Source organism: Schistocerca nitens, chromosome 2 (genome assembly GCF_023898315.1).
Source record: "Schistocerca nitens isolate TAMUIC-IGC-003100 chromosome 2, iqSchNite1.1, whole genome shotgun sequence".
NCBI classification, from domain to species: domain Eukaryota; kingdom Metazoa; phylum Arthropoda; class Insecta; order Orthoptera; family Acrididae; genus Schistocerca; species Schistocerca nitens.
In genome coordinates, this window is record NC_064615.1 from 764,891,411 (window position 1) to 764,914,532 (window position 23,122).

The 23,122-nt window shown below is 42.1% G+C and overlaps 1 protein-coding gene across 3 annotated transcripts in view; it reads right to left on the minus strand.

Annotated features, from left to right (window-relative positions):
* The window catches only part of LOC126234613 (protein takeout-like), a 172,479-nt gene extending 152,725 nt beyond the window's left edge, over window positions 1-19,754 (minus strand). For 2 of the 3 annotated variants that reach the window (XM_049943339.1, XM_049943338.1), the window contains exon 1: window positions 19,652-19,754. In XM_049943339.1, the coding sequence (XP_049799296.1) occupies window positions 19,652-19,730 (79 nt within the window). In that variant the 5' untranslated portion in view covers window positions 19,731-19,754. The remainder of the gene's footprint in view (window positions 1-19,651) is intronic. The other variant, XM_049943340.1, reaches the window with a different exon arrangement.
* Window positions 19,755-23,122: the final 3,368 nt, after the last annotated feature.

Sequence of the window (23,122 nt, forward strand, 5' to 3'; positions counted from 1 at the left end):
ACTGTTAGAACATGACATTGTCTTCTTTTCATCAGCGCAGATGAACTTTAACAACGACTGGAAGAATGTGATCTATATCTACATCTGCATGCAGCTCCCCACTGCACCATCCAGTTAAGTACCTTTCTTGTTCCTTCGCAAATGGAGAGAGAGAAAAACGAGTGTCTATATGCTTATGTACGAACCATGATTACTCTTATCTTGTTTCCGTGGTCCTTTTGCAAGATTTATGATGGTGGCAGTAGGATCCTTCTGCAGTCTGTCACAAATTCAGATTTGCGAAACTTCCTTAAGGGTTCTTCGCAAAAAGAACGTCTTCCCATTTGAATTCACAGGTTACTTCCGTAATACCGTATGTATTGTTTGGAACTAGTATCCAAATCAATTACAATGCTACTACAATAATTTACAAAGAACACATGTTGTCAGTGAAGCCAAATAACCAACTGACGAGTTTTTAGTGTTCAGAGTAAATGAAGACAAGAAAATATGTAAACAGATTAGTGGGAATGGGAGAAAGCGCTTTTGGTGAACTAAACAGAGGAATTTGGTACTATGTTTCTGACGCCTATGAAACTGAAAGATTACAGTGTGTGCATATTTTAAAAATACTTGATTTCTCAGTGAGAGCTGCGTAATATTTCAAATTTGAGCAGCGGGAAACAATGAAGTCACAGAAATGGACATAGCTGCAGTGGAAGTCATAGTTAAAAGCATAATGAAACTAAAAAGTACTTGTAATCAGGCCGCTATACACTACATGAAACAACGAAGGTCTTTCCTAGATACCAACATATAATAAAACTGAGAAGTTTCCCTATTGGAATGTGGGCAGATAACAGTAGGAAACAGGCAGGGACAACATGGATGAATTCAGTTGACTACCCTCAAAAGTAAGCAGAAGACGTTTGACAGACATGTAGATAACGAAATGAATAATGATGATATGGAAATATGGTTTCTCTAATCCAAGTTTCGAGGTAATATCTACTTGTGCTTAAGTTATCCATATAGAGTTATTGAGAACTGGTAATCAGGGACAGGCGGGATCTGAGAAAATAATTTTCAACAGTCATTTTAAAAGGAATTTACTACACTGACGGATGAAGATCTTACTAAGAAAAAATTCTAAATTATTTGTCAGCTGAAGGCCACAAGCAGCTTCAAAATACTCAACACCTGAAGGCCCGAATTACAAGTGAGGACGGCAATTACAGGTTAAAAATTCTAAAACCTTTTTAAACAATCTTAACAAACTGTAACAAGCTATAGCTACGGCTGAAGGCCTTATCATGACAGAATTGAACATTATTTGTCGGCTGAAAGCCGCAAGCAATATTACAATTAACGGCTGAAGGCCTGAATTACAAGTGAGGAAGGCAATTATACGTTGAAACATTAAGGTAAATTTTAAACAATTATGACAACTTGACCAAGTAAGAAATAGTGATCCACAGACAGTGCTTCACAGACCGACCTGAGGAACGTCACTACAGCTGTGCGATGGGTGAAACTGGCAGCCAAGAGTAATGTTCAGCTAAGGAGGACAACTCAAACTAGAGACGGTTCAAAGGCTGATCAACCCTCTTACCAAGTCCACCTAACGCCAGATGGAATAATTCAGGCGAGGGTGAAGTGACAGATAGCACTGGGTCTCCAGAATCCGGTGTTTAAAACAACAAACGGCAGAAGGAATCACTATAACCTAGGTAGACAAGGAAAACAATTATCCATACCCCAGTCAAGGAAGCTGTCAAATTACACACCATGCCAAACAGCACCAGCAAGACGAGGAAGAGTGTACTGCCGCAAATTACGCTAACCTCCAGGTCAGGTAACTGGGGCGTTAGCGGCCACTAGGCAGTAAGATACCACTGGTTACATTTCACCAATAACAACACCAAATTCAAACTAATATCAAGCAGTACAAGGCGGCTAATAGCTTCCGCCAATCTGACAGACTCCACTTGTTGCGGTTGGTCTCACCGACCAATAACAGCGAGATTTCAAACAGTGTATGTTTCACTACTGGGTAAGGTTCACTCAACTTCAAACATCCTGGGTTCGGTCGTCGGCTACAGCCCCTCCATCCGACAGTGCCTGCTCGCCACCAACGGTCCCGACCTGCCCTCGCGCTACGGACCTCCTTGCTGCTTCGTCCGAAGCCGAACTACCTGACACACACGACGACCCAGAAATACAAGCGGTGGCAGCAAAGATAGTGCCACAGTATTGTCTATCTATAACCGTTGCTGCTGCCACTCGTGGACAAACACTACTAGAAAACTCAGTGGTGCCATTAATACAAGACGCCAAGTAATGAACGGCAATAACGCGAGCCGCACATGCCTCCGTTTTAAGTCAGGTCCTTTTATCTGAATGAAAAGGAGGAGGTCGTTTGAAACTTTTACACAGGGATATCGCTACTTACATTCATATTTGAATATACGTGGGTCAATGCCAGGCATAGCCACCTAAGTAACAGTATGATTATAGAGTAGACTATGATTAGCATGGCACCAAGTATCAGCAAATATTACTCTGGATATCCTTGTGTCTGGAATTTAGTACACTATTATAGGATAACCACCTTATGCCTTACTCCCTGCAGTGGTAAGGTGGCAAATGTTCCTCGATAGAGGTAGCTCCACCATTGGTTCTCCCACATCGAAAGAGGCCAGTCCAACATTATGTTCCGGAAGAGGGGAAGCAGTGTGGTTGATTGACTGATCTGGTCCTATAACATCAGTCAATGTGACCTCTTTGCGTTGATACTGCATACAGCGGAAAGGATGGGGGAACTACAGCCACTGTATTTCCTGACAGCAAGCGTCTCAACTGTATGACTGTATGATACAATGGTGATAGCATCATCGGGTAAAATTTTACGGAGGCGGTATAGTCCCAGTCAACGGTCGTGACGAAGTGGATCCAGCTTACCGAAACGCCGTCAGGCATGACCAGATCTTGGATGTGTGACCGTCCAGGTACACCGCATGCTATTGGAAATTTTTCCTGAGCCTGCAAGGCAGAGGGGACAGGAGGCTCAAATGGTTCAAATGGCTCTGAGCACTATGGGACGTAACATCTGAGGTCATCAGTCTCCTAGAACTTAGAACTACTTAAACCTAACTAGCCTATGGAAATCACACACATCCATGCCCGATGCAGGATTCGAAGCTGCGACCGTAGCAGTCGCGGGGTTCCGCACTGAAGCGCCTAGAACCGCACGGCCACCGCGGGCGGCGGGGGACAGGAGGGATGGTGGCGTAAAGCCCTTGTACACCAGTCGTTGCGCCAATGTCCAAAACCTCCCCGCAGTGTCTCATAAAGTGAGGGCATGCGACACTGTTGACTGTCAGCGTGCGAACTATTCAATGAAACATCATCGACATGGGATTTCGGAGCAGAAGACCCACTTGTGTATCCTTGATGACTGCACGACACAGATCTTTAAGCCTCGCCTGGGCCTGTCAACACCGACACTGGACTGCTGATGACTGGAAACATGTTGCCGGGTCGGACGAGTTTCGTTTCTAATTGTATCTAGCGGATAGATGTGTACGGGTATGGAGACAAACTCATGAATCCATGGACCCTGCATGTCTGCAGGGGAGTGTTCAAGCTTGTGGAGGCTCTGTAATGGTGTGGGGCGTGTGCAGTTGGAGTGCTATGGGACCCATGATACGCCTGGATGAGACTGACACGTGACACATACGTAAGCTTCCTCTCTTATCACCTGTATCGTTTCATGTCCACAGTGCACGCCGACGGACTTGAGCAATTCCAGCAGGACAATGCGACACCTCTCACGCCCAGAGAGGCTCCACAAACACTCTTATGAGTTTAAACAGTTCCACTGGCCATCAAACTCTACAGACATGAACATTGTTGTGCAAATCTGGGATGCCTTGCAACGGGCTGTCCAGAAGAGATCTGCACTCCATCGTACTCTTACGGATTTGTGGACAACCCATCGTGGTTCATGGTGTCAATTGCCTCCAATACCACTTCAGACATTAGTGAAGTCCATGCCACGAAGTGTTGCGACACTTACGCGTGCTCGCAGGGGACCTACATGATGTTAGGGAGGTGTACCAGTTTCTTTGGCTGTTCAGTGTAGTTATAAGACAGAGATTTTAAACTTGTTAAACAATTCTAGGACCATATACGGACCTTGCCTGTAATGTATTTGCTATGAACTGTAGATTAAAACAGAAGAAAGAGCAGAAAGGTTCGAAATTAAGGAGATGGCCGGTAAAAAACGAAAGAATCAGAGTCTGTCGACAGTTTGAAATTGAGCATTACGCAACAAATAATAGAAACAGGTAAAATACACTGACGGAAAAGAAATCGAGACACCAAAATGTAATATCTGTTGAGTAATAAGTACAGCTGTTTAGGTAAGATAATTAAGTGACTACTATTGCAAGATCACAAGTTAATGTAAGCGCCAGATACGCACCGCAAATGTCAAATGCTGGTACCTAACAGCCGGCGTAACCGACAGAACGTCGGCTGCAAGCATGCAAACGTGCATGCATTGTGTTGTACAGGTACCAGATGTCAGTTTGTGGGAGGAGTTCCATGCCTTTTGGTCGGTCAACACAGTGATGGTTAATGCCGATTGTGGGTGACGCTGGAGTTGTCGTCCGATGATGTCCCATATGTGCCTGATTCGAGACAACTGACGTACGAGTAGGCCAAGGCAACAAGTCGACACTCTGTAGAGCACGTTGGGTTACAACAGCGATATTTGGGCGAGCGCTATCCTGCTGGAAGGCAACCCCTGGAATGCTGTTCGTTAGTGGCAGCACGTCAGGTCAGATCAGCAGATTGACGTACAAATTTGCATTCAGGGTGCGTGGAATAACCACGAGATTACTCTTGCTGTCAGACGGAATCGCAGTCGTGACCACAGTTCCACAAGAAAATCTAGTGTGTCTGGCACGCAGACAGTCTGGTTTCAGTCCCTGAAGTGTGTTGCCGAAGCATCTCCATAACACTTGCGTGTTGTTCTAAACTACCGGTAACAGATCTAGCACGCGCTTCTGAATTGCTGCGATGCCTTCCGTTCATTCGACCTGATACGGATCCCAGACACTCGAGCACCACCCAAGAATAGGTCGGTCTAGTGTCCAAATGAAGCATACTTTCCTAGAATTCTCCCAATAAAGTGAAGTCGATCATTCGCCTTCTCTATCACAATCCTCACATGCTCGTTCCATTTCATATCACTAAGCAACGCTACGCCCAGGTTTTCAACGACGTGACTGTGTCCAGCAGGACACTACCAATGCTGAATCCGAACATTACTGGTTTGTTTTTCCTATTCATCAGCATTAACTTACATGTTTCTACATTTAGAGCTGGCTGCTGTCATTCATCGCAATAACTAGGAACTTTTTTCTATCTTGTATCCTCTTACAGTTACTCATCTTCGATACCTTACCGTGCACAATAACACCATCAGTAAACAATCGACGATTGCTGCCCACACAGTCGGCCAAAAGATTTATATATAGAGAGAGGACAACAGCGTTTGTATCAAAATTCCCTGGTCAGCTCCTGAAGATATCATTGTCTCTGATGAACTCTCGAGGACAACATACTGTGGTCTATAACTTAAGAAGTGTTCGAGACACTCACATATCTGTTAAACCTCTTCCATACGCTCTTTAACAGCCTGCATTGTGGCACCGTGTCAAATGCTTTCCGGAAATCTGGAAATACAGATTCTGCCTGTTGCTCTTCATCCATAGTTCGCAGCATACCATGTGAGAAAAGGACGAGCTGATTTTTCGAACGATATTCTCGAAAATCGTGATTCGTGGCCATAAGCTTCTCAGTCTCAATAATTTTTTTTATGTGCGAAATCAGAATATGCCAAAAGAATCTGCACCAAACATGTTAGGGATACTGGTCTGTAATTTTGCGGATTCTTTCCTTTGTCCTTCGTATACGCAGGTTTTTCCAGTCGCTTGGGACCTTCTGCTAGACGAGAGATTCGCGATAAATGTAAGTCAGGTAAGGGGTCATTGCGGCAGAGTACTCTTTGTAAAACGGAATTGGGATTCTTTCCGGAACTGGTGACTTATCTGAGTCCTTGACGTAACCGATTTGAAATAGTTCGTTGTATCGCTTTGTTGCTGTAAAGACATTCTGGACTAACATCAACTCACCACGTCCAATTCCAAAGGTAACTCACGACGTTTACAGTCTGTTTTTAAGGAAATCTGATTTGCATTCTCAATATGGCGCTACTAGAGCCACTCTTTGCAACTGGTTTGCGATTAGAGTATATATCAACTTTCGGATGTACAAAGACACCTACCCACTTTCGTTAATGTCGCACTTCTCCTTCTTTGCATTGCGATTTTTTTCCGTCAGTGTAATTATCGTAGAAGATGAAAGTGTTGCCGCCGGCCAGTGTGACCACGCGGTTAAAGGCGCTTCAGTCTGGAACCGCGCGACCGCTACGGTCGCAGGTTCGAATCCTGCCTCGGGCATGGATGTGTGTGATGTCCTTAGCTTAGTTAGGTTTAAGTAGTTCTAAGTTCTAGGGGACTGATGACCTCAGATGTTAAGTCCCATAGTGCTCAGAGCCATTTGAACCATTTTTGAAAGTATTGCCATGAGAGATGAAATAATAGGGCAGAAGAGGATTCATTAGGGAAATACATAAAGCCAGTCATACCTTTCCTTTAGGAACGAGAGACTTAGTTGAATTTACGAAAGGAGAAGACACAAAATTTAGCAGACGAATCAGGAGAAAGGGATGAGACATTAAAAATTAGGAATGTCATTAAATGAAAGATGGTGTGCTGTGAATTACAGTACGTTTAGATTCCCATCCCCTGCTGGGCGTATCGAATATTGTGCCCAAGTAGACGTTGCGGCCAGCTGAAGCGACCGGTAGAAAGCGCAACCGCTGTCTGAGACGCAGGCCGCCTGTCGAGGGTACCAGCACACGAGCCGGACTGGTTTTGGATTGGCCTGCGGATGAGCTGGACGGAGCAGTCGCGGCTGGGCGGCAAGAGGTGGAGCAGGAATACGGTGGGCTTCATTCCGTTGGCGGCGAATGACCGCCACATGGTGTTCTGTTGTGGATTGCAGGGGTTATTCCTAGTGCCGTCCGTCCCGTAAACGGGCTGACCACGCAATCTGGTGCTTGCTCGCTGAGCAACTGGAAGAAGGTAGTCGGAGAGCCAGCAAGGAAGGAAGCGAGGAAGGAAGACAGTGACGCCGGTCGCACAGCACAGATGGAGCTGCAAGTTGCGTGGCCCGCAGTGGGGCAGCCTGGAGTGGGGACCGGGCCTCAGCTAGCGGCTAATAGTGAAAGATAGAGAGGGAGGGAGAGGGAGAGGGACAGAGGGGATGGAGAGAGGAGTGGGAGAGAGGGAGAGTGAGAGAGAAAGAGACGTACCGGTGGTCTTCCACGCGAAAATTGACCTTGTGCTTGGGCTGTGGTTCTCCTTAATTGTGCCCCAGCAAGTGGATCATTCAGTATTATTCTGTGTATGATTCTCTCAGGGGCGGTGCCATTGCAGGTTCAACTCTGCTACCTCGAAATATTCTACCTTGGAGTGTTGTAAAACTAGCTTCCTTGGGAGTGTTTATTTACCACTGCTATTTAGACTATGATCTAAATTTTCTGCACCTACTAAACCGTTTCTCTTGTCGCTGTACGCCAGCAACGTGTGAACTCCGCTTAGCTAAGCTGTATTTGGGCTGCTGAATCAAGTTAAGCTTTTGAGAGATTTCTGTGCACTTGATGCTTTAGTTTAGACCTAGTATTCCTGACCTCTGACGTAACAGCCCATTTTGATTTATGTTCCTTCGAGTGGTGTATTACGTAGCTACAGATTTGCTGATTAATTCTGTGTACTCATTTTATTGTGAGGTAACATGCATTGTGTTAATTAAGTTCTCACAAAGAGGATATCTAGCGTAAGGTATACTAGCTCCTTGTGTAAAGCAATATTTGCTTTATTATTTTTTTCAAGTAACGTTGGCAGAAACTGTCGCAATCAATTTTCAGCGTTGTTCATTTTGAGACCATTTACCACTCCCACTATTTTCTGTGCAACAATGGTAAGGCAAGAATGGCTATAGAACAAATGCAAAGGCATAAGCTATAGGAAAGATAGATACCATGAATACGAATACTAAGAAATCATTAGAGATAAGAGAAACAGCTGTATGAATGACAAGAGCTTGAATGGCGAACCAATACCACGTAAAGAAAAGACAGAAAGGTGGAATGAATATAAAGAGAGCTACGCAAAGTGAACGAATGCGAAGACAGTATGGAAGGGGAACAGGAATTTGAAGAACATAAAACAAAAGACATGACATTGTGATAAGAATTTGGCAAAGCACTGCAAGACCTAAGTTCAAATAAGGTACCTGGCAGAACCCATAACGACAAAACAGTTCCACCTTTCTGCTGGGTATATGGTACGGGCGAAATACCATATATCTTCAAGAAATATGTAATAATCTCAATTCCAAGGCAGGCGTATTCTAGTGGACTTGAATGTTTCAACCCATTAAGTCATGTCATGGCAGCAAAATAATAACACAAATTAATCACAGAAGAACACCGTTCACATTGTGATTCTCTCTGCACATTGGTCTGGCATCCCCTATAGTATTCCACAAGCTAACTTTGTTCGTATCTTATGACCATGTCACCATGGCCTGATCGTATTAGGATAACATGGCGCCTCCTTTATTCAGATCTAAAAATGGTCAATCCGCACCGAAATCAGTAGTCCGGCAACAGTTACTTTGTGATTCGACGCGCAAGTCGCCGAAAGACTTGCACCAGGCGAACGGTCTACCCGACGGGAGGCCCTCGTCACACGAAATTTCATTTTTTCTTTGTGATTACTGACTGGAATGAAGAAAAGAAATTATAACTGTTACGTGTATTCTCATACCTTTTTAGCAAATAACATTACCAATAGGGAAAAACATTTCTGGAATCTAAAAGTCAAATACTTGTATGATAGATTTAATTGCATATTTTTTCACAAAGGGCACGTGGAATATTCTACTATCGGCAGCGGCACAGTTATATGGAAGAATTAAGTTATTTCATCATTAGAAGTGCTAATTAAAACTGTCGTATTGGAAAGTGCTTTCATCTGACTTTGCATGTGATTCATATACTAGGGAATTCTATTGGTGACATTTGGTTTAAGAGTCTTCCCAGGAATTAGTTTATTTGGAAAGGATCAGGTAACACTTAAAGGTTTCAGAACGATTATATAATAGTTGTTGTTGTTGTGGTCTTCAGTCCTGAGACTGGTTTGATGCAGCTCTCCATGCTACTCTATCCTGTGCAAGTTTCTTCATCTCCCTGTACTTACTGCAACCTACATCCTTCTGAATCTGCTTGGTATATTCATCTCTTGGTCTCCCTCTACGATTTTTAGCCTCCACGTTGCCCTCCAATACTAAACTGGTGATCCATTGATGCCTCAGAACATGTCCTACCAACCGGTTCCTACTTCTTGTCAAGTTGTGCCACAAACTCCTCTTCTCCCCAATTCTATTCAATACCTCCTCATTAGTTATGTGATCTACCTATCCAATCTTCAGTATTCTTCTGTAGCACCACATTTCGAAAGCTTCTATTCTCTTCTTATCCAAACTATTTATCGTCCATGTTTCACTTCCATACATGGCCCTACACTCTATACAAATACTTTCAGAAACGACTTCCTGAGACTTATATCTTTACTCGATGTTAACAAATTTCTCTTCTTCAGAAACACTTTCCTTGCCATTGCCAGTCTACATTTTATATCCTCTCTACTTCGACCATCATTAGTTATTTTGCTCCCCAAACAGAAAAACTCCTTTACTACTTTAAGTGTCTCATTTCCTAATCTAATTCCCTCAGCATCACCCGACTTTATTCGACTACATTCCATTATCCTCGTTTTGCTTTTGTTGATGTTCATCTTATATCCACCCTTCAAGACACTATCCATTCCGTTCAACTGCTCTTCCAAGTCCTTTTCTGTCTTTGTGAGGTAGGAGGTAAATTCGCCCGTCTAATAAATCTTGCATACACGTTGGCATATTTTATGGGAGACTAGAAAATCTCTCAGTAATTCTGAGAGGATGTCGTCTACTTCAGGTGCCTTGTTTAGAAGCAGGTTTTTTACTGTTCTGTCCAATTCTTATAGCATTGTCATAGCTTCCTTCTCTTCTTCCCTTTCCACAAAATTATTCTCAAGTTGGTTTGCGCTGTATAGCCATTCGGTATATTCCTTACACCTTCCAGGCCCCCCTCCGTTCTTAGTACTTGTTTGTATCTGAGTTCTTGAACTCATACAGCTTTTTCTCTTTTCTCGAAAGCTGTCTTTAATTTTCCAGTACGCGACAGGTATCTTTCCAATAGTCATACAAGCGTCTGTAGCTTTGCACTTCTCCTTTAGCCATTCGCAGTTGTTACTTTGCCATTTTCCACTTTCAGTCGAACTAATATTTTAGATGGCTTTTTTCCTCCTCTTACTGTCTTCTTGTATTATTTCTTTCATCAGTAACATTCAATACCTCGAGTGTTATCCAAAGATTTCTATTGGGCTTTATCGATTTGATAACCTGTTTCTTCAGTATTTCATCCTTTAAGATAACACATTCGTCTTCTGTTGTATTCTTTTTCTCGTTTCATTCAATCGTTGCTAACGCTCCTTTGAAACTTTCAACAACCACTGGTTCTTTCGATTAATTCACATCCCACCCCCAGAATTTCTTACCTTTTTGCAGTGTCTTCAGGTTTAAATAGGCAGTTCACAACCCACAAATTATTGTCAGAGCTGCGATCTCCCCCTGGAAATTTTAGCAACTTAAAATCTAGTTCTTACTAATATATATCAATTTAATAAGTCACAGCTGCCAAATAATAACGCGAATTCTTTACAGACGAATGGAAAAACTGGTAGAAGCCGACCTCGGGGAAGATGAGTTTGAGTTCCGTAGAAATGTTGGAACACTTGAGGCAATAGTTACCTTACGACTTATCTTGGAAGAAAGATTAAGGAAAGGCAAACCTACGTTTCTAGCATTAGTAGACTTAGAGAAAGCTTTTGACAATGTTGACTGGAATACTCTCTTTCAAATTCTAAAGGTGGCAGGGGTAAAATACAGGGAGCGAAAGGCTATTTACAATTTGTACAGAAACCAGATGGCAGTTATAAGAGTCGAGGGGCATGAAAGGGAAGCAGTGGTTGGGAAGGGACTGAGACAGGATTGTAGCCTCTCCCCGATGTTATTCAATTTGTATATTGAGCAAGCAGTAAAGGAAACAAAAGAAAAATTTGGAGTAGGTATTAAAATCCATGGAGAAGAAATAAAATCTTTGAGTTTCACCGATGACATTGTAATTCTGTCAGAGACAGCAAAGAACTAGGAAGAGCAGTTGAACGGAATGGAAATTGTCTTGAAAGGAAGATATAAGATGAACACCAATAAAAGCAAAACGAAGATAGGAATGTAGTCGAATTAATTCGGGTGATGCTGAGGGAATTAGGTTAGGAAATGAGACACTTAAAACAGTAAAGGAGTTTTGCTATTTGGTGAGCGAAATAACTCGAAGTAGAGAAGATATAAAATGTAGACTGGCAATGGCATGGGAAGCGTTTCTGAAGAAAAGAAATATGTTAACATCGAGTATAGATTTAAGAGTCAGGAAGTCGTTTCTGAAAGTATTTGTGTGGAGTGTAGCCATGTATGGAAGTGAAACATGGACGGTAAATATTTTGGACAAGAAGAGAATAGGAGCTTTCGAAATGTGGTGCTACAGAAGAATACTGAAGATTAGATAGGTAGAACACATAACTAATGAGGAGGTATTGAATACAATTGGGGAGAAGAGGAGTTGCTGGCACAACTTGACAAGAAGAAGGGACCGGTTGGCAGGACATGTTCTGAGGCATCAAGGAATCACCAGTTTAGTATTGGAGGGCAGCGTGGAGGCTAAAAATCGTTGAGGGAGACCAAGAGATGAATACACTAAGCAGATTCAGAAGGATGTAGGTTGCAGTGAGTACTGGGAGATGAAGAAGCCTGCACAGGGTAGAGTAGCATGGAGAGCTGCATCAAACCAGTCTCAGGCCTGAAGACCAACAACAACAACGCTAAAAATAGTAAAAGTGTTTCGCTATTTGGGCAGCGAAATAGATTACTAAAACCCAAGCGAAATCAACTGTTATGTCACACTGCTGACTACACACTGTTTGCTCAAGAGTACTGTGTGAAGTCTGCCCTGAAATTAAAATGACTTACACCTTCCTCAGCATGCGGTTTTTGTGTGTGGGTTACTGACGTTCGTCAAAGCAAATACAAATCAGCAGACGCTGCAGCTAAAGATAAATAATCTACTCTAATTTTTTTGTTTGTCATAAACAATCTGTGAGTTCGTGAGGCGTAAGGTGCAATGCACACAAGACAAAATCTTCACAACTTTAGTATGGGTCATAGAGATGGATTTCACTCTGAGAAAATGGTTCTTCAGAAATCATATTCTCATTATTGACAAAGAGACTGTTTAATTATGAAGACTAACAGTTTTAAAATTCCCTCATTGCAAAATTACAGACATCACAATAAATTTCGAAATTAGGATATAACTAAAAACGACGCATCGAATTCACTAGTCAAGGAAATTATTAGTTATCTGAGGGCCAAAGTTTTCTTACAATGAACAGTTCTGACAAGTATTTCATTTTGGCCCATGCCTTTATTACATTTAAAATTCCTCCAAAATGTTCTCCATCAATGTAAAGAACGAGAAAGTATTTAAATGACGTCTTTGCATGGCTATCTTTTCAGAGGTGGTTGCGGCACCTCGGCTCTTCAGTACACAGTGTAAAATCAAAATATCTTTCAGCAGTCTAATTTTCAATATGCTATTTTACTGGGCTACCAGTTTCGGCGATATATTACGCCATCTGTTACAAGGTCAGAGGTTAGAATCTTCTTACACGTCGGTCAGGGAGTTGAAGAAGGCGTAAGATATAGCCAAAACTGATATCCTAATAAACTGGAAATTAGACGGCTGAAAGGTATTTGATATGACATTCTCTATCACAGATTATTTTTCATCTCCGTAATAAAGTGGTCCACATAGCTTCTCCCAGATTCACAAGAAACAGATCTCATTCTATCAAAACGTCAACTGCTCGCTACTATGTCTTAAACAAGAATGCCCCAGTGCTGCATAGATAAAACTGAACACAGTCAGAGATCTTCTTTACAACTTATGTAGTGCGCTCATTCGTCTTCGTTCCAGTACAGTAACGATCAAAATTTTACAATAGCAGAAAACATATAAGAATTTTACAACACTAGCCTACGATGGTTAAGTTTTGAAACTTCTGATTATTGATTCCTACGTATCCTAGTGCGCTGAACCCGAAAATGGCCTTAATTCTGTTCCATCACGTCAGAATTTTTTTGCAAACTGCAATTAGTCAAATGTAGTATATGTAGAAAAATATCACAAATATGAGACATAATGACCGAGTGAAATAGGTTTGTTTCGTTTAAAAAGTATTATTTTACACCTTATAACAGACAGTACGATAATAGAATATAAAAATAAGAAACCCACGATTTTAATCGTTGTGTCGACGTCTCTTTGGACCATACGCGCCCTGTTTCAGGCTTTTCCGTGCACGTTCTCTTCAAGGATCATCTCAGTGAACATACAGCAACAATCAGTCATCGTTGTAGTTTTCCACCTTACTTGGCAACGCTTTTCTGTTTCTTTGACATCTTGATAGACTCTCTCGCCTATCTCTTGACTAACAACACAAGATTTGCAGGAATATAGTCCAGATATGAACGTAGGAAATGAACCTTCAAACTCATGAAACAGCCTAAATATTGGTACTTCCTCAGCATGGCCTGAACAACAGACTTGAGACTCGGACCCGTCTTGTTGCCCAGAAACTTAGTTGGAAGGCGACCCAGGCTTCATTGTCAGCGTCTTTAATTTCTTTTTCAGAATTTCCGTCTTTGCTAAGTTTTTTAATGTCCTTAGAGGTAAAGAGACCCTGTTTTACTTTCCCAGTTGATTAGGCTGGATATCTGTTACAAATACACTGGAAATGTTTACCATCTTCTGGTTAGGCTTTCACAAAGTGGTTCATCAGACCTAATTTAATGTGTAGAGGTATAAGGGGAAATTTTGTGATTTGATGAGAGGTATTTGGAGCATTAGATCACCTTTCATCATCCATTTACGATCGTCGTACTTAATTTTATGGAATTAACGTATATCTGTTTCCGTTGTGAACAGGACAACTTTAATACTTCGTTTCGACGAATTGATGAGTGGTCCCCAGTCAGTGCTTTAGAGCGGAACGTTGAATGTCTTACAGTTTTGAAGCCTCTTTGGTCGGATGTAAGCCACATATAAAATCTTTGAGTTCAGTTCGTGTAAAAGGTTGTGGTGTGGAGTTACCAACTTCGTAGATCTCTTCGTCATCTTCGGTTTCTTCACTTGATTCAATATCCAAACCATCTGTTTCACGAAGATGTTCTGGTTGCATTGGCAGTGGTACGTCTGGACCATGAGGAACAGGATGCAAAGCAGATGGCAGGTTAGGATAGACGATGTTTCTTTTATTCTTTATGCTGAAACTTTGAACACCGGTTGAACAAAAGTGAATCATCACTGTGATTTTGTGGCTCTCGCCGGACCATCGTAAAACCAATTCTGAAAGCATGTTGTCCACCCTTTCACCACTGTCTCAGTCATTCAACACACGTATAGTCAACATTGTCGGGTGTCCAACTTTTACTTTGGTCTCCTATTTTTATACCGAAATACATGAAATACATTTGCAGCGCAAACAATGTTATATACCCTTTTCTCCTTGACACCATCAACTGAACGAAAAATGTAAGAAAAGGATATGTAGTTTCTTACTGCCTTTTGATGCCAGCTCGGTCACTATATCTTTGCTTTTCAGCGAATATCCCCCGACACCGACATTTTTGATCAAGGAGGATACACAAGAACGGTTGTGCCAACGCTAAAAGTTGAGATGTACAACATGTTTAGTAACGAAAGTGCTGGAATCAGCCTGTTTTTGTGATGTCAACGATCCGTTTTCATTTTAAGCTGACAGACAGCAGAATTTACCATGTATTTATAGCTATCACTGTATCTTACATTTGTGACATTTTTTTATGTGTAAGTCATTTTGACAAATTGCGATTTACAAAAAATTCTGACGTGATGGAAAGAAAAACTAAAGTGATTTTTGGATTCAGTGCACAAACATACATAGGAATCCATCTGGCCGGCCGCTGTGGCCGAGCAGTTCTAGGCGCTTCCATCCGGAACCCCGCTGCTGCAACGGTCGAAGGTTCGAATCCTGCCTCTGGCATGGATGTGTGTGATGTTCTTAGGTTAGTTACTTTTAAGTAGTTCTAAGCTCAAGAGGACTGATGACCTCAGATGGTAAGTCCCATAGTGCTTAGAGCCATTTGAACCATTTGAAGCCATCGGTTGCCGGCCGGTGTGGTCGAGCGGTTCTAGGCGCTTCAGTCTGGAACCGCGTGACCGCTACGGTCGCAGGTTTGAATCCTGCTTCGGGCATGGATGTGTGTGATGTCCTTACGTTAGTTAGGTTTAAGTAGTTCTAAGTTCTAGGGGACTGATGACCTCAGATGTTAAGTCCCATAGTGCTCAGAGCCATTTTTTGAAGCCATCGGTTGTATCATAAAAAACACGATACAACCGAAAAAATGCGGACCCGTCCGTGTAATTAGTGAAACCAGTTCAAAGCGTACTCATTGTGTGCAGCCTTAACTACGTGCAATGGTATAAATCACTGATTTGTTATGTTGTCATTCAAAATCTCGAATGAATGGCTTCAAATGGCTCTGAGCGCTATGGAACTTAACAGCTGAGGTCATCAGTCCCCTAGAACTTAGAACTACTTAAACCTAACTAACCTAAGGACATCACACACATTCATGCTCAAGACAGGATTCGAACCTGCGACCGAAGCAGTCGCGCGGTTCCGGACTCAAGCGCCTAGAACCGCTCGGCCACACCGGCCGGCTCTCGAATGAAATTCGCAGCTGATCTTCGTTAACGATTCTGATGTCAACGATTCGTTTTCATCTTAAACCGACAGACAGCAGTTTTTTCTATGTATTGAAAGCTGTCATTACGTCTTACATTTGTGATTTTTTGTCGATGTATAACTCTTTTTGACAAATTGCTCGGCTATGATCTTGTGACTCTCAACACCACTTATGTGCCTGTTCCGTGTATTCAGTATGCCAACTGCACTGAAACAGTACTCATCAGTTAATACGCTTAGGCATAAACATGATTACAGATGCCTACACTAGCCATCGAAAACATAAATGGAGAAGAACTGTGAGGGACAGTGGATGACATAGTTATTCTATGTAAGATATGATGATATCATTTATTCATATTGGCTCATAATTCCACGACAGACCGACAGATACCAGATCCATCTCTCATTTCAGATTCTCGGTAATGACAGCTTGGTCAGGATGTGAGCGTGTAGACGGTGGCAACTGCGAAAAACATGACTACCTTGAGGAAAAACATGCTGTGTTCGTAAAGGAAAAATGTGTATTCCAGGGACGATTGGTACGAATCTGAGGATGTTGTGGCTAAGACTCGGATAAATGATGTGAATATGTTCCTGAATGAAAATATGCTCAAAATGGTGTTGCTAATAAGATAAATGTGAATATTTATTACAGTAAACGAAGTTGTGGCCTTTATTATAGTTCATGCGAATTTACGTAATAAGTTGATGATAAAATGTTAACGGTCACCCTTAACATCTTTTATGTACCGTAGTAACATGCCTGCTACGCTTTTTATGTTTTGCTGAATCGTGATTAATTTTTGAGAGTTTTATATTTCATTATTGCAAAAATTGTTAATGTAAATCTTAGAGCATCAAACACTGAAACATTTGGAGCTTTTTAATTTATATTTTTGGAGATTTCGCAGCACTGTTTCGTTAATTCAGCAAGGAAATAATTATAGGTAAGTCTACACTAACCAATATTGAGTGCTCTCCGTTTGCAAGTAAATAATGTAACGTACCCATTGACGGATTTTAAAAAGTAAAAGTTTTGGTACAATTTACCGTTCTAAAAATTTTTCTTTACTGTTGTATGTTAGAAAACAATGACTTATCTGAAGAATTAAAGTCACATGGCATATAATGTAAATATGTTACTTATCGGAATATTTTATTGTGATATTTCTGAAGACAATTAGCTCGTCCCTTATAACTGATTACAGCGGAGGTTTTCAAGTATAAGGTCTGAAGTCAGATGAACACAATACTTAAACCCTACGGATGGTAAGGATGCAGATACTGTTGGCCACGCCCAGTCCATTGCAGCTGATCGATTGGATGTTGATAGTTGTCAGCCACTCTAGGAACATTGTATCTTCAACGTCAACACGACAGTTATCCTTGCCTTCGGTGTAACTTTTTTGCAGTACATGCAAGTTCCTCGCGATCGTACTCAGTTTCACGCATCGTGCTGTGCTGTGCAGTGCTGCAACCCTAAGATCCGGAAGGATTAACCACATTTTTTTTTTATTTTTCGAGGTGTCTTGTAGAAAAGCTTGGAGTGAGGTCCAGCACTGTAGTCGTTCTCGTCACGTTATCTCGCCTGCTAGATTACATCACGGCCACGGCAGACGTCTGACGCCACTAACCGGTTTCTCACAGTCGACAGACCTTGCCCTAAATACCACGAGGTTGGTCTGTGAAGCTGTTTTTGAATTTTTACTCCCAGAATAATAACGGTTACGTGTAAGGCAACTGTGTTTCAGTTCATGTCTTTGATGGAGTAGGGTATTAACACCGATAATGCCTAAAAGTGATCATGTAGGCCGTTTTTTGGAGTGCTTCGTTTCAGTATTGTAGTGAGAAATTTCATACTATGTTGCAAAAGATATCACCAAGATAGCGGGTGTTCAATCTTCTTTGCCTACCGTCCACTTTTGTAATCTAACCAACCATTAGTTTCACAGTAACGGTGATATATTAAGCAGGCACGTAACTTTACATCATAAAATTTGCGAAGTAGAGTTGCAGCAAGTTAAAGCATATAATAACACTAATAATTGCTAACTGTATACTTTATGTAAAAATAAGGCTACATTTTCAGCTGTCCCCTTTGATGTATATCAGCAACACTTGTCGGCAGCTAAGGGTTTCGATTTAATTATTATTTCAGTCTAGAGAAGCTGCACGGCCATCAATAGTATCTGTTCTTTCTGGAACATATACCATCTTCATATGATGTAGATAAATACAACAAACTACACTACCTATTAATCTGAGAGAGTTCAGTAGTGGAAACACACGTCGCTTGAAGGGACTTAGAAAAAGCCTTTGACCATGTAGATAGGAAAATCTTGAGAAACGTATTACACAAGAAAGGATATGCTCAACAAATAATAAAGGCAATGGATAGCCTATGCAGAGGTACAGAGAAAAGAATGAAGACTATCTATGCTATATCAGAAAACATACAGACAAATGAAGGAGTCCGAGAACGGCGTAGCTCATCACCAACACTTATACGTTAATGATTGAGATATGGAAACATATTTTTTTTTAACACGGTACTTTTTTAGAGGATCTTGCTGCTGTACAGGATAGCGCGTCCTCGCTACAAAAATCCATCTATAGTCTGGACCAAATTTCTAATGAATACAGTGCGAAAATATCCATTCGAAAAACAGAAGTGATGGCTTTCAAATGGACAAAACTGCTGAACACTATGAACGTTATAGAAAACAAAACCACTGAACAAGGTAGTACTTCAGTTACCTGGGAAATATTATAAGCTACCAGAATGAACTTGACATTGACAACAGACTATAGAAAAATCAAATGATATGCGGAACAATCAACAGAGCATTGAGAAATAAAGTGAGAAAAGATACAAAATTCAAGATTTATGGTTATGGCCACCCAAATATTCCCATCTGGAAGTAAAACTTGGATAGTTACTAAAAGGCAAGAAAGTGGATTCCGAGTGGTAGAAATGAAATTTCTAGACGAGTTAAGGTCTGTAAAAGATTAGACAGACTAAGAAACGAAGACATTAGAGCAGAGAATGGGATATATGTTATAAATCAGGAGATCGATTATAATCGACAAAACTGGCTACAATATCTGCAAAAAATGGCAAATTGAAGACTACGAAAAGAAGCCTGAAATTGCAGACCTACGGGTGCAAAATGTACAGGAAGACCAAGAAAAAGATGGCTGGATATTTAGAAGGAGGAACGAGCCTGTGGCCTAGACCATGGTGCAAAATGATGTTTTACATCTGGGAAATTTGGAAATTTGTGGTAAGGTCTTGTGGGACCAAACTGCTAAGGTCATCGGTCCCTAAGCTTACACACTATTTAATATAACTTAAAGTAAACTTACGCTAAAGACGACACACACTCGTGTCATGTCGAACCTCCGACGGGGGGAGCGGCGAGGACCGTGGCAAGACGCCCATCTGGGCCTACATACATTCTCAGCTAATATTGTGATAGTGTGCGAACATACAGAAAAAGAGCTACTGGAGCCGGTGTGGTACTCACGCAAATCGCGGCATCTGGTTAGATGAGCCGCACACAGTAGCAGAAGCAGCAGCAGTGTGGAGCGGGTGCAGCGACGCATCGTGTGTGTCTGTGTGCGTGCGCTGTCCGGCCCGGGCAGCTACTGGCGTCCACGCCTGTCCTCCGGCAGCACCTGCTGCGTGGGAACCCTCACCAGTTTCGAAGCGCTCCACCTGAGATTCCTCAGCGGTCCTTCCACAGAAACTTGGGGTGGCGACCACTGTGTAAATCACTCGTCGCATTACAAATTCTTTCTATCATCCACTCTGTGGGTTTCATGTTCTACATCTACATCCACATCTATATCCATACTCCGCAAGCCACCTGACGGTGTGTGGCGGAGGGTACCTTGACTACCTCTATCGGTTCCCCCTTCTATATCAGTCTCGTGTTGTTCGTGGAAAGAAGAATTGTCGGTATGCCTCTGTGTGGGCTCTAATCTCTCTGATATTATCCTCATGGTCTCTTCGCGAAATATACGTAGGGGGGAGCAATATACTGCTTGACTCCTCGGTGAAGGTATGTTCTCGAAACTTCAACAAAAGCCCGTACCGAGCTACTGAGCGTCTCTCCTGCAGAGTCTTCCACTGGAGTTTATCTATCATTTCCGTAACGCTTTCGCGTTTACTAAATGATCCTGTAACGAAGCGCGCTGCTCTCCGTTGGATCTTCTCTATCTCTTCTATCAACCCTATCTGGTACGGGTCCCACACTGCTGAGCAGTATTCAAGCAGTGGGCGAACAAGCGTACTGTAACCTACTTCCTTTGTTTTCGGATTGCATTTCCTTAGGATTATTCCAATGAATCTCAGTCTGGCATCTGCTTTACCGACGATCAACTTTGTATGATCATTCCATTTTAAATCATTCCTAATGCGTACTCCCAGATAATTTATGGAATTAACTGCTTCCAGTTGCTGACATGCTATATTGTAGCTAAATGATAAGGGATCTTTCTTTCTATGTATTCGCAGCACATTACAGTTGTCTAGATTGAGATTCAATTGCCATTCCCTGCACCATGCGTCAATTCGCTGCAGATCCTCCTGCATTTCAGTATAATTTTCCATTGTTACAACCTCTCGATATACCACAGCATCATCCGCAAAAAGACTCAGTGAACTTCCGATGTCATCCACAAGGTCATTTATGTATATTGTGAATAGCAACGGTCCTACGACACTCCCCTGCGGCACACCTGAAATCACTCTTACTTCGGAAGACGTCTCTCCATTGAGAACGACATGCTGCGTTCTGTCATCTAGGAACTCTTCGATCCAATGACAAAATTGGTCTGATAGTCCATATGCTCTTACTTTCATTCCGCTAAGTCTTAAATTTCCTCACCTGTGACCTACTTAATCTACTTCTCTCATGTGTTAAACAAAAATCGTACAGTCATACTATTCTCCAATGTCGATACACTTAGCGTAAGCCATTTTGACCGACTGTCAATTAACAGCATATCCAGAAGGTTTTACAATATATCCATCTGCTTGCTCCTAGCAAGTATACGAAACATGTTTAACGTGTTCAAAGCTGAGTCCGTTACCAGTTGTCACGTAAATGCTTAACAAATGTAGAATTATTTTCTCAGTCAGTCTGTTGTGTTCGTAAAAGTCTTCAGTGTGCATACAGGTTGCCCTAAGTAATTCATAGGGCATCAATCACATTTAACCTCGTAGCGTCTACGTGATCTGCTCATAACAGTCGTACGCTGAAAACATCAGCATTCAGACAATTCTACATCACTTGGATTCTTAATAAGAAGAAATAAAACCTATATTATTTTATGTTTTGAAGTGCTAGTATTGCCTTCTGACAGTATCACCAAAGTACAGGCTATCAATAATTAAAGTTCAGGTTTAAAAATGCTGTAGAAAGAGCAATTCAACTCAAATTGAACAGCATATTATTGACGCAGGGGGGAAAAACGACAATTTTGCCAGTAGATGGAGCTGTAAGCGTCTTTGCTTAAATGGGGTCGGCTACCAATGACAGATGAATCGAAGTACGCGCCATTACACGATCCGCATTGTTCAGTGTGCATGACTGCACAAGTTCCGCAGTCAACAGTTGTGGCACGGTTAACTAGGTAAACCCATTCACCACAGCAAGGTCGTACCACATCGGATGGATAAGAACAAAATAACATCTGTTTTTAATTGTGCAGGGGCTAAAAATCGCATAAAAAGCAAAATTATGTAGGTTTGTAATTGTTGTGCGACTGGAGCAGTGTATGATCAAACTGTTTTAACCCACAAGTTGAAATCGAGAAAAAGTATGTTCCACAACAGATCTAAGTGTCTCGGAGGTCACGATCAGAATGTGTTGCGCAATGCGTGCCCTCACTTCAGCACCGTTAGTAACTGGAGCACTGAATGCAACATTTTTCAGGTAGCCAGAAGTCAGATTAAGATCAGGTGATATGGACTGCCAGGCTGTAGGGAAATGACGGCTGGTAATTGGTTCAAATGGCTTTGAGCACTATGGGATTTAACTTCTGAGGTCATCAGTCCCCTAGAACTTAGAACGACTTAAAGCTAACTAATCTAAAGAAATCACAAACATCCATGCCAGAGGCAGGATTCGTACCTGCGACCGTAGCGGTCGTGCGGTTCCAGACTGTAGCGCCTAGAACCGCTCGGCCACCCCGGCCGGCACGGTTGGTAATTCTAGCATATCCGAGATGCCTCTGCAGCAGCCGCTTCACTGACTGAGCAATGTGCGGAGGAGCGCCATCTTGCATAAAAATGATCCTACACACACGTCCACGCAGTTCAAGGGTTGGAATGACTTTGGTGTTCAAAAGACTCTCATAGCGTTTATCAGTGACGGCATAAGTAACAAGACCCGCAGGACTAATGCCTCGAAAAAATAGGACCCTACGATGAACGATGCCGTAAACCAACTCCAACAGTCACCTTTGCGGTATGAAGCGGTACCGCTTGATGCACATATGGATTTCCCGTTCCCCATATTCTGCAATTCTCCGTATTGACTTATCTTCGGAAACAGACAAGGGCTTCGTCCGTCCACAGAATGGTCAATCCATGGTGATTCGTTGTCCACTTCTATGCGAGCAAAATATTCCAGAGCGCACGTTTATCTTGCTGGCAGGTCAGGAGGAAGTAACTCCTGAGCACGGGTGATTTCGTATAAAGAGCTATACAGGATGTTTCGTAGGATTTTATGCGGCGTGCTCGCAGGCACGTCCAACATTCGGGCAAACCTCTATGCATTGCATGTTTGCACATCGCCGTTCGACCCCTTCTGCAATGTCGTGGCCACATCTTCGACAGACGTCAGATCAACTGCTTCCCTCCCTCTTCCACAGTGCTCTTCAAAAGAAGCTCTCTTTTAAAATTGTGTAATCATTTTCTCCATACACATAGCAGACATTAGACCATTGCCTATTTTCATACCCTTGAGTGGTGGTACTTCTGCAGGGCT